The sequence below is a fragment of the Tenrec ecaudatus genome, chromosome 12 (assembly GCF_050624435.1).
Source record: "Tenrec ecaudatus isolate mTenEca1 chromosome 12, mTenEca1.hap1, whole genome shotgun sequence".
Classification (NCBI taxonomy): Eukaryota; Metazoa; Chordata; class Mammalia; order Afrosoricida; family Tenrecidae; genus Tenrec; species Tenrec ecaudatus.
In genome coordinates, this window is record NC_134541.1 from 42128552 (window position 1) to 42140582 (window position 12031).

Sequence of the window (12031 nt, forward strand, 5' to 3'; positions counted from 1 at the left end):
AAATAAATACCAGCTATGACCACATCACCAGTTACAGAAATGAGAGCTGAAACTGATGAGTAATTCCTATTTGTATATACATACAAATAATGTTAGTTTACTTTTAAAATATGAATATGAGGTTAGTGCATTTTCAGTTGTATGTGTATTAGTTGTATCATATTAGACAAATCATGTTAGCTGTACCATGTTAGTTACAATTTAATTTTTTACTTTAAATATTTGACTTTATTGTGCCTCATAAAATTAATCATGTACAAATATTTTATTTTACAAGTAAAAGTATTTGTTTCTTTTACAAAACAAATCATTTTATTTATTTATTTATCTGTCTTTTTTCCAAAATCATTTTATTGGGAGATAATAGAGCTCTCCTATCATTCCATAGTTCAATCACATCAAACAATATTGTACAATTGCCACCACATCGGCTTCAAAACATCCTCTTCCTTCTTGAACTCTCCGATATCATATCCCCTTTACCCCTCTTCCCCACTACACCCCCAGGAACCCTTATTCCACTCACTGTTGGTTCATCAATCCTGGGTTTCGTACACCGAAAAGCATATAACCAAAATTATACATATAACCAAAATTCAAGAGTGCTATCCCCAATGAAAGAATACATCTGAGATAAACCCCAATATGAAAAACAAAACACAGACAATGTTGGCAACCAGATCAGGCCCCACGTGCTTCAGACAGGGTATCAACTGACAAAGTGTTAACTGTTCACATCAGGTTTATCATTTTGATCTACAGTCATCTCTCCAATGTACTGTTTGGTAACCAGCTTCTTCCCTTCCCTCTACTATGAATAGAGGGAAATCTCTGGAGGCTTATTTCCTGTGTACAGATCACCAATGTATCTTGGGCTTCCATCGTCATCCACAGCCTTCTACAAACCAGATTCTCACAATTTAGTCTCGGATAATATTGCCTCCTTCTCCTTTGGATCATGATTTACAATCCTCTGGTCACTGCTGTGGGTGTGCTTCAGCCATGTGGACTTAGTTGACATCTCAATTAGATGGAGACTATTTTGTCTGATAGCTGGGCACCATCTAATTTCTCTACCATACTTTGCTGTAGCACCTGTATCTTCTGTGCTCCCTTCTCAAGGGCGAATATCAAGCAGGACTGTGATGTCAGAACTAATGGCTTTTAATTGGAGCTAGGACTTAGTGTGAGAGCATTTGCTGAGTCTTTGGAGATTATGTTTGGTTAAAGAGCTGTGGACAGGTCAGGTGGACCCCAACCTATCCATTAGGCTGCAGCTAGATGCCACCTCCTTGGGAGTGTGGCCTTAGTATCCAAGAGAGATTCTAAGCAGAGCGGGGTTCTCTTTGGCCCCTCACTATTTACTGGAGCTAGATCCTCTATCTAATCACTGATCACTCGCCTCCCTATCACACTCCAGCTTCATCAGCCCACTGCTTTCTCACCAGTTTCACAAGTCAGGAGAAGTCTGACCGGAACCACGCTGGACTTACCGACTGCTACAACCATGCGAGCTAGTTCTCGGCATAACTCTTTCTGCATACAACCACATACAAGCATCACTGATTTTGCTTCTCTAGAAAACCCAACCTAACACAACTTGGTGGAGTTAAAAAGTAGAAGACTCTCAACCAAATGGACCAACACAGTGGCTACAAAGAGCTCAGAGGTGACCACTGTGAGGGTGGTGTAGGACTCGGCAGGGTTTTGCTGTCGTGCTCAGGGATGCTACGGATTGGAACCAACTTGATAACAGCAAAAAACAACGATTATTTTTAAACAGAAAATATCCGAAGTAAGTATATCCAAAAGCATGGATTAAGAATTAAAAAAAACACTCTGTATTAACTTAAAATGTCAAAATAGCAACTACAACAAAAACATTCAAAACAACATATGTGAAGACATCAAGATGAGGATATCTTTAATAAAGTGGTCCATATTTTTATTACTTTTTTCCATTTCTATCGAGAGTTAGACATTTTCCTCAAACAAGCATATGTAGAACTTTATGAATCATCTGTAAGAATATGCAGAACAGGTCTTTACAAGAGAACAAACACACTGAACATTTTTCTTAATTGACACCGGGCTAGGTTTATTTTTGCTCTGTACATGTGTTCTTCTTCTATCAGTTTGTGTCTTCAATGACATATCCAAGGTCCAAAATCAAATTAGCTGTCTCCACCGCCACCTGTAGACCATTAAGCTTAGCAGTATAACAGTCCAAAGTCAGGTCGCTGGATGAGGAGGCAGCTTCCTGGGGCAGGCAGGCTTGTGGCATGAAAGGATGATGACTGCCTTTTAAGTAAGACCAGCTGAGTTGTTCCTCGCTACTGAGTGATCCACAACCGCAGCTTGAAAGCAAATCTGGCCAGTTAACAGCAGCGGGCAAATGGGACTGAACTGACCAACAGTGTCCATACTTCATGTCAGTGAGCATTTCACCTCCATCATGTTCTAAGGAGCCAGCGAGTGATTCTAGAGCTCTGGAAAAGGCTTCAGCAACCAGTTGAAGTTCTGTTTGAGTACATCCATCACCCTTGAGAATGCTTCCTGGCTCATGCAGAGTCTAAAGAGAACACCATTAACAACACATAGTGAATAATGCATATTAAAAATCAGTTTTTTATGCAGAATTTCCAGAAAACATTTTTTACTTTTTGGTTAGAAAGTTTGAACCAGATAAGATGTCTATTGCATAATTTTCAACAGCTCTTCAGCACCTTTTCTTCAAAATTCTATCCCACAACTCCTGCCTCCAGATAACTTTCCCTTGTTTGTACATTACTGTCTACTCAGCAGGGATAGTTTCAGTTTTTACTCTGTCGATGCTAATACCATGGCCTGGAGCATAGTAGACACTGTGAAGACGGCGCAGGACTGGCAACATTTCATTTGACTGCTGGACAACTCAGAATTCAGGTAATCTGCAAAGAGGGTCCCAACCCACTCAGTGCAACTAACAACAATGTTCTATTTACTTCACGGATGTGGAGCTTCCTTTGCCAAGTTTACCAGAGTTTGGGGATGTACCACAGAGCATATAGTCTCTCCAACCCCCAATGTCCAACCAGGAAGCACTAGAAAATCACTGATAACAAACCAGCTTATTCAGAGGATCAACAGCAAGTGTCTGGGACATAGCTCCACCTTTCTAAATCTATTTTCAGATAAAGTAAGTGAATATCTATTAAGTAATGGGAATACAGTGCACTAAGCTTATCAAAGCTAGTCAGGAAATGAAGTTACCTAGATTCTCCCCACTTGAATTAATGGAATCGACATAGGTCATAGAGGGATACCAATTAAAAACTGAAAGTGGAATTTAATACTCAGAACACAATGGATATGAATTATTGAGTGTGAAACTGATGATGCTTTGTAAACCTTCACTTATTTCACAGTAAGTTTTGGGGTTTTTTGATCACAGAAGATGAGAGCAATAAATGAATCATTTCAGTATTTTATATATTTTTCTCAAGTGTTTTCAAATACCTCTGAGGGATTACACATGAAAAGTTTCCGGGTATTACAATTTGGCTCATTATTTCATAAAGTACAAGTTACTGGGAATTCAGATAATCTGTAAAGAGTCATCCATCCTACCTGGTGTCTGATATATCCAGCCAAATGAGTTTCAGTACAGCCACCTCCCAAGAAAGCAAATGGGTCCTTGACGGTTAACTGCAAGACATGCAGTGCTGTTTGACACGTGAGCTAAAAGAGAAACGAATCATCAGGCATTCTCCTACATGAAGAAATATAAGCAACAGAGTGCTCAGAACCTGATTTTCATTGCAAAAGAGCAAGACAAATGCTGTCGGGGTTCTAAATGATGAACACATTTCAGAAGGGAAGGGAATATTCAAGGTACTTTAGGCAGATGTTTGTTTCCATGGGGCCTGGTGACCACGTTCCTTCACACAGTTAGCTCTTCAAATTGAGATCCACAAACTGACAGCTTCAAAATATCAGGGTCAACACTGGCTAGTATGTCTTCCGTCTAAATAAATTGGTTGTATAAATAATGTAGCATTTGTTTTAATTGCCCTGGGAAGACTGCAACTACAGCCTAGCACTAACGAATACCAAACACTGACACTTAATATTCACCACGGACATATCCTTGAGCAGACATGAATCTACCTCCATTTGTGACTAGTCCAATTATCACTTACCTTACTAAGTTGCATGTTTTAGCCCTGGTAGAGAATACTGGGCTACAAAAAAGCCGATGGGCACTAACTGGGAAACTAATTTTCTAAATGAATTATTCATACACATCAGTATCAAAGAGTATCCATAAACCCAAATTGAGTTCATAGGAAAAGTTCCCACAGGCCAATGACCTTTAGGTTGCGTATGAATCCTAAGCTCCAGTAGGCAGTTACATTCACATACTTGTAACTTTGCCTCTCCCATTTTCTAGACCACAGAGCGAAGTAATGTGGGTCTGGGGAAGAAAGTACGGCTTACTGATGACTGATGACGTAAAGAAAAATGTGTCCATTGAAGTGATCATTTAACTCCTGCCTTGGCACTTAGATGTGGAATTGTGTTTATTGTGTACCTTCAACTCCTCCCAGGAGGTGTCGCTTCTGCTGCAGAGGAGCAAGCTGGAGACAGTCACTTCGTTAGGAATGAGATGAAAAAAGTGTTTGGAGCCAAATGTTGCCGAGCACAAATCTTTTACACTTCCGTAGCTACTGAGAGAGACTGAACCTAGGGAACCAATGGCCTGTGACCCTGGTTTTAAAGTGTAGAAAACACACAAAATTTAATGAACAAAGTTGAAATAGACAACCTTTTAAAATTTGAATTATTCCTCAATATAAAAATCTCACCAGGCATAGCATTTAAAATATGAAGGGTAAATGTGTCGTAGTCTGTTGTTAAAATGACTAATAAAGCAGAAATCCTCAACTTTGATTTCCAGACTCTGAAAATCTGTAGGAAGCTATTTTGTATTTTCCCTAGAGAGTACAAACACATTTTGAAGTCCAGGCCTACGGAAGACCACTCAGGGACTCAGAGACCCCAAAAGAACACCGCTAATTGGCAAGAATGGTGAAAGGGAGAGACAGGCTATTTTATTATTTGACTATAAAACACGCCAATCAAGCTAGCAAGTGTGCCTGGTAGTTGGATTCCTTTGGGGATGTATTTAGTGCACACCCTTTTTTATTTTGCGTAGTAATTATTTGGACGTAAGTTATCACATCAATTATGCCAAAGTATACAAAGATCCCTTCCCTCTGCTTTTGTTTCATAGATTGCTTTTCCCTGTCCTGCATCATGCACAGGTCAAATAATAAACTTTCACAAATTAATGATATATGAGATCAGTATTTCCAAAATCTTAAGTGTAGTGGAAGCTAATGTTAAGAAAACAGAAATAAAAATAAAACCCAACGTCGGCTTCCAGCAGATAAAGTAACAATGAGAGTTTAAAATCTGAAGAGGAAATCTAACTAAGCAGTTTCTTCGCAGACAGGGTTAACGAACGATGCCTAAAAGCACTCCTAGGCCTATATACTGTGTAGAAACCCAGGGACTACCTAGGATTTCCCCCTTTTGTGAATATCCTTTATTTCTAAAGGCTCCGAGAGTGATCTAAAGTTCAAGGGGAGGGAGAGGGTGGGGAGCAAAGACCCTAAATATCATTCTGTCACTTTATGAGAGAAACCAAGGAAGGGCTTATCAGTTTTTTTAAAAATCATTTTATTGGGGCTGGGCTTATCAGCTTTGTTGCTTATCAGGGACCAGATGTTAAGTGAGACATTTAACTTTCCACGCAGCCATTCCAGTGTGAAAGTAAAATGGCGATAATGCCCATTTCACAAATAAATCAAACATGTGAAAAAGGCCACTACGTCTTCACAAATGCTGGTCACCCACACACCACTCAAGCCACTATTTAAGCGCAGCTCCTGAGACCCAGGGTGGCCGACGCTACAGCTGTTAGCGCCATCATTTCTACTTCGCAAAGCTCAACACAGTTCCGCCCTGTCCTACAGCGTCAACAGGAGCGGGCAGCCACCCGACAGCAGTGAGTAAGGGAGAGAGATGCTTTCTACTGAGGGTCAGTTGACACTTGGACGATAACATGAGGCAGGATCTCCAGGGAGAGTGCGTATTCAGCACTTGGCATAAATACCGTTTTGGTGATTTATAACCGTGAATTCAACAGTGGCCTAATATTTGTCTAATGACTTAAAAACTACAGCCGATGCAGAACTAAGCCATCTTCTTCATGATAGGTTGTTCAGTGTAGATACTGAAGTGATAACGAAGACCCTTTATGTCAGCTTCTAGCTTGTTCAGATGTCTAATTCCAGCCTAACTATAGGGTCACTATGCGTTTGAATTGTCAGCAGTGAAAATATTTGATTTTAATGTGGTTTTGTGGCATACTGTGTATTTCCAATAGTCTAGGTGACTAAATATTAGTCAACAGATTTTATAGAACATGTACTATTGGCCAGTCTTGTTTTAAGTGCTGAGAAGAAAAAACTGGCCCTTGTCCTGAAGCTCGGCTGTGAAGTGTCAGGCTATCTAGAGTAGGCGGATGTACCCCATCCCCTCAAATCTAACGAGGATCTACTATTTACCCACTAGTTGGTTGGGCATGTGAAGAAAGTGAAGGAAAGGTATTCTCTCTGCAAAGCTCCTTTCTGGTTGGAAAGCAACTTTGGAGCGCCGTGACTTAAGAGTTTTGTAAAATTCCATTTTTAGGGCGTGAAGCGGGAAAGATGATTTTGAGGATGCTAAACTTCTAAATAACCTGTAAAACAGCTGGAGACTATTAATAGATTTAGATTATGACTCTTAAGTACATTTGTGGGCCAGAAATATGTGGAAAATGTCCACAATCCCTTAATTTTTAAGTGGATGGTACAGATCAATCTTTGCTGCCATAAATGCTATGTGCCTGTGCTTTGAGGTTGATTTCTCAAATTCTTCAAGAGGCCCATGCACACATCAAGAATCTGTTTCAGAGTGTGACCATTGTCAACTGTTGGGGTGAAAGCTGAGATTGTTTTACCTGTCATTTTACTCAGTGGTTCCATTAAAGCTACTCCAAGTCTGTCTATGGCAATAACATGGTGCCTACTGAGAAACTGCTTCAAAGATGGGTGTATAACTTTCTGGCACATGACAAGACCTACGTGGTCCCTAACCAGCTGCCTTCCTAGGTCAAGCAGCTGGTCCAGGACTGCCCTTTCTAGGCACACTCCGTAACTGACTGCCAAAGTTCCTTCTCCAGTGTCAGAAACATCTCCAGATAAAGATACACAAAAGAGTGCCACCTTCAGGGCACTTGAGTCTGTGATGGGCAACATCCTCAGCAGCTGAACTTCAGGCATTTCAATGAGCATTCCAGGCAATACGGTAGAGTCCAGAACCCTCTGACCTTTTAAAGGGACAATTACGCTCTTCCCTAAAATGATGCTGTCTTTGGACTTTTCTGGAATAGTAAGCAAGAAGGCTCTCAGAACTAAAGCGCTGATGTGATCTACTTCCTTTCTGCTGAGCATACAGGCAGGTTTACTGGTGAGTATGCTGCGCACCAAGCACAGGAGGATCTGGGTACTGCTGAAGTCGACTGGGATCCGGCAACCACAGACCTCAGACTTGAGATAAGTGGTGCAGAGCCTCAAAAGCAGCTTATTTGCTTCAATGACAGTGGTGCGTGCCAGGTCTAGTCCCTGACCATTTTCAATGAGGTTGCAGCAAAGAATGGTCATGAATAAGCCACAGTCACTGAAGCACGACACAAAATTCTGCATGGAAGAGGTCAGGATCTTTAATACGGGGTGGGTGACTGAAAGGCGACCGAGCAGGGCTGATGACTGTGATGTTGTGCACACATGCCCTCCCACATGGTTGTGCAGGTGCTTCAGCCTGCCTGAAGGCCCATAGCATGACGTGACGATTCCTTTTAAGACTGGAAGTGTGGTCCTGACTCTCTCACTCTGCAGCGGGTCACTTTCGCACACCGAGGGCTTTTTAGCTTCAAAACGAGACATCTCACTTCAGGCCGTGGCTTGGGAAGACAGCTTTTATTTTGGTAATGATGTTTTTAAATGTAATACCCCGTCAGGGGTTTTGGAAGTAAAGAATATGTATTCCTTAAAAATCAAAGCCTGAATAGGAAACACTGTATATTTGTAAAATTAAGTAGTTGCATGGTTACAAAGCTGGTTAGCATGTAAGGATTTCATGACACCGTACTGAGTCTAAGTATTCATTTCACTTCATTCAATACTCTTCTGCTTGTCTCCAGCCTGCGATCTTGCAGAGTGTTTTGCTGCCCTCTGTATCAAGTATGTGCCGAGATGAACACCTATGAAAGACACCCCAGCGACAAGAAGCCAGTTCTTTCTGATCCAACTGATGTTTCTCATAGTTCCAAGCTGATTCAAAGCTGCGCAGTTCTATAACAAATACAAAAGAAACCATTTTAGAGCGGTAATGCCACCAAAATCACTTTAAGGTTGCTATTTATTAACTTATTTTAATGTCCAGTGCTGCCTTTAGAAAAGGGAACAGCTGATTGGCAGTAGGAAGCTATTCAGTTTCCAGAAAATGTAAACTAAAAATCAACTCAGATGGACTATGCCTTCATTTTTATGTGAATCTAGATAAGAAAAACTGCTCATATTTAGAAATTTCTAGCATGTACAATAGTTAAAAGATTTAATGTATGGCTAATAAAATATTCTTTCCACATTTTAGTACTTAAACAGAATTTGGTCCAAGTTTCAAAAGTAGACTCCAAGGCTTTTTAAAAAAATTCTCTTACATCAAGATTTATTTTTTAACCCTGATGTTCTTGGAAACCTTAGATCTAGAAAGAAGTGCATTTGAATAAAATTCCACTTGGAAATAATTAGCAAAGCAGAACACCTGTTAGCATGCCTACTATAGGAACCCACAACCGCATCATCTCTATCCGTTCAAGTCTGCACATCACACGGTATCCAAAAAAATCAAACCAGACTTTAAATATTTGGCTAATGTCAGAGTTAGTTTTCTGAAGTCTTACTCTAAAAATAAATAATTTCCAGTTTTGAAATGTTAACCAATCAACCTTACTCAAACCTTTGATACAAAAACAAAAACTCAATGACAGTAAAATACAAAAATAAATAAATAAAACAAGGGATGTTTTGAGTAACTAAAGAAAAAATGGGATCTGTTTTGTCCGGCAGCCACAAAGGAGCTGAATAATGTAACATTTATCATAAACCATGGATCATTATTAAAAAGGCTGTAAATAGTATACCGTGAGGCGAAATATTCTTACACTTCAATAATGTATAATAAAAAAAAAGTCAGGTCATAAATCTCCTCTGTTGACACGTGGTCCTTTGGAGGTGAAGGTTTGGCCTGTTATTATGCTCAGGAATACGCTACTTTTTCTAGCCAATCGAGCAGTATGCAGCATAGATGACGATAATTACTTTTAGCCTAAAACAAAAATAAACTCAGAGCCACTGGGCTCTTCTGTAGGGTTTCCAAGGCTGTACGTCTTTATAGAAGCAGATGCTCTCATCTGTATCTGGCAGGCCTGCTGGTGGGTTGAATCTCCAATCTGTGGTTAGCAGCTCAACACTTGTCCCACAGGGCCACCCTGGCTCCTCTGGACAACCAAAAGATGCTAGTACTTCACTCCGTAAAGGATCCGTGGAAACGCCATACTTGAGATATTAGACCCAACCTCCGTAACAATGAACGTGGAACAATCACGTTATATGTAAAACAATGTGATTCTAAATACCAGTTTATAGGAAATGACAAATGAAGTCATGATCAGTCAAATCCAGAATGTGGAAAATTAGAAAACGGTTAACGAGAAGAGGAAGTGTAATTGATGAAAAGACACATTTCTACCAAGTATAATAATATAAGAACTTTGCTTGGCTCCTGATTCCAACAAACCACCTCCATGGCCGGTATATGATTTTATGTCAACTTGAAGAGGTATCAAAGTGTACAGGATGGGAGGTGGGGGCTTCAACCTAGCAGGTCACAGCCTGGTGATGCCTCCTCGCGGGCTTGGCCTCTCTAAGGAGGACGTTGGGAACCCCCCACTATTTCTGCCCCTTAGCCTGCCTGCTTGCTGGGACTCTGCCACTGACCCTGCCACCTTTCCACCGACCTTGGACCATCGACTCTGCCCCCACAGCCGGTGCTCTTCCTGCAGTCTCTGTCACTGCATGTGGCTAAGGTCTGAAGAGGGACTTTTGGACTCGTGTCACACTCTGGGTGGCCTGGGCTGGGATGCCCTGGTATGTAAACACTCCTTCATATACAGCTTTCTTATACACAGATGAGTGTCACTGTATTTGTTGCTCTAGTCACACACAGCTTCTAAGAAGAGATGTTCAAAGACAAATTCAGAAACATGATTATGGTTCTAAGTATTAGATTCCACATCTGGCTTTCCTTGTGCTTCCCGAGCCTGCTGGAAGTGCCTGTACCACTTGCTTGACCGGCTTCGTTGGCCTGTAAATCTTCTATTGTCATGTTGACATCTAAAACCTCTAAAATATTTACCTAACATTTTAGAGGCTATTTCTTACTTCAGTTTTACTTTTTTTTCTATGAATCTTTCCATGATTAATAATATTTCTTGTATTTACTCTGTAAAAGGAGACTCTATATATTTTTTTCTCCCAACGTGTGGTTTCTTACACTTAAAGGAAAAACACGATGTTTCCTGACTTCTGATGGGGCTCCATTCTACCAAGTCCATCTTAACTCGGTTCTGACCTAAGTCAAATGATTTTGTTTTCATTATTATTGACTTTTATTACCAGTATCTCTATAAATCTGATCTTTGAATAGCTCTGAATGATGTCATCAAATTATGCACTGCAACATCATATGCAGCACATCTTACTGATTAGATGTACAAAAGAAGCAAACAGATGGTAGTAAGGTACGGGGTAACTTGAATATGTCCTAAGTACCTATGCATCTGCATGTATAATGATCTAGATATAAATATCAAATACACAGTAAACTTTTTAACTCTCTGCTAATATCCACTAAAATTCCCCTTACATACACTTTACATAAAATGTCATCTTACTCTTTTTTAAGGTGTTAAGTTTCCTGATAATGTACAGTCTTCCTTTGTATAGTGATAGTCCAATTCTGAAAGCCCTGCTTGCCCCTTGCTCCTTTAAAAACATTCAAAACTAAAATAAAATCTTGATTTAAAACAACACTGCATAAGAAAAACTTATCTTAAATTATATCCTTTTACAGGGACTCTTAAAAGTAACCAAATGTCTTGATCAGATGATAATGCATTAATTAGATTTATATCGGGAAAGGACCTTTGCAAGTAACAGACTTCTAAGCTAGGTGAGGAAGTCCCTACTCACTGCTCATTCAATGGCCCTCCCTGCACAGTGTTTCTGAGTCTCACCTTTCTCCCTTGGGGTGGCTTGAATCACCAACTGTGCAGTTACAGTCCAATGCTTATTGCACAGCACCACCAGAGTTCCTAACAACTCAAAAAGTTCCTACTCACAGTGACCGCTGCCTTACAGGAGCAGAAAGCCCAGCTCTCTCCCTCAGAGCAGCTGGTGGTTTCAACTGCTAACGTTGCTGCTAGCAGCCAATGGCTAACTATGCCACCAGGGGTTGAACGAACCTTTCACAGGGTTTGCCCGATTCATATCAGTAGCAATTACATAATTACAGTTATGAAACAGCAAAGAAAATAATTTTATTGTTGGGGCATCACCACAACATGAGGAAGTGTACTAAAGGGTCATGGCATTATGAAGGCTGAGAACCACTGCTCTAGGTGGTATAAGTGACTCCTAGGTCTGTCTTAGGGAGCCACGCCCTTAACTATTTATAGCACCTAGGGACTCTATTGGTGTATAAATACTTCAATGTGAAGCTACATGAAAAGCTCACACCCATCCCTTCCTGAGACAGGCCTGGGAATCTGCTTCTGAAAGGTCAGAGCCTTGCAAACCCTGGAAAGCAGTTCTACTTCGCA

The 12031-nt window shown here is 40.5% G+C and overlaps 2 protein-coding genes across 2 annotated transcripts; both read right to left on the reverse strand.

Annotated features, from left to right (window-relative positions):
* Nucleotides 1-364: 364 nt before the first annotated feature.
* On the reverse strand, nucleotides 365-8033 carry MKKS (MKKS centrosomal shuttling protein). The gene is made up of 4 exons (XM_075563991.1): nucleotides 7049-8033; nucleotides 4574-4749; nucleotides 3610-3720; nucleotides 365-2572 (listed from the first exon to the last, which is right to left on the reverse strand). Exons 1-4 carry the CDS (start codon nucleotides 8031-8033, stop codon nucleotides 2132-2134), a joined length of 1713 nt encoding a protein of 570 aa, XP_075420106.1. The 3' UTR covers nucleotides 365-2131.
* Nucleotides 8034-8048: 15 nt separating this feature from the next.
* Nucleotides 8049-8411, reverse strand: LOC142462277 (uncharacterized). Its single transcript, XM_075563999.1, has one exon. It carries the CDS (start codon nucleotides 8409-8411, stop codon nucleotides 8262-8264), a length of 150 nt encoding a protein of 49 aa, XP_075420114.1. The 3' UTR covers nucleotides 8049-8261.
* Between the last annotated feature and the right edge of the window lie 3620 nt (nucleotides 8412-12031).

Coding starts and splice junctions, on each gene's coding strand:
- MKKS (XM_075563991.1), bottom strand. CDS start 8,033: ATGTCTCGTTTTGAAGCTAAAAAGCCCTCGGTGTGCGAAAGTGACCCG. Junction 3,721..4,573: donor CCTCCTGGGAGGAGTTGAAG/GTACACAATAAA, acceptor TTTCTCTTTTAG/CTCACGTGTCAAACAGCACT. Junction 2,573..3,609: donor CTGGATATATCAGACACCAG/GTAGGATGGATG, acceptor TGTTCTCTTTAG/ACTCTGCATGAGCCAGGAAG.
- LOC142462277 (XM_075563999.1), bottom strand. CDS start 8,411: ATGAGAAACATCAGTTGGATCAGAAAGAACTGGCTTCTTGTCGCTGGG.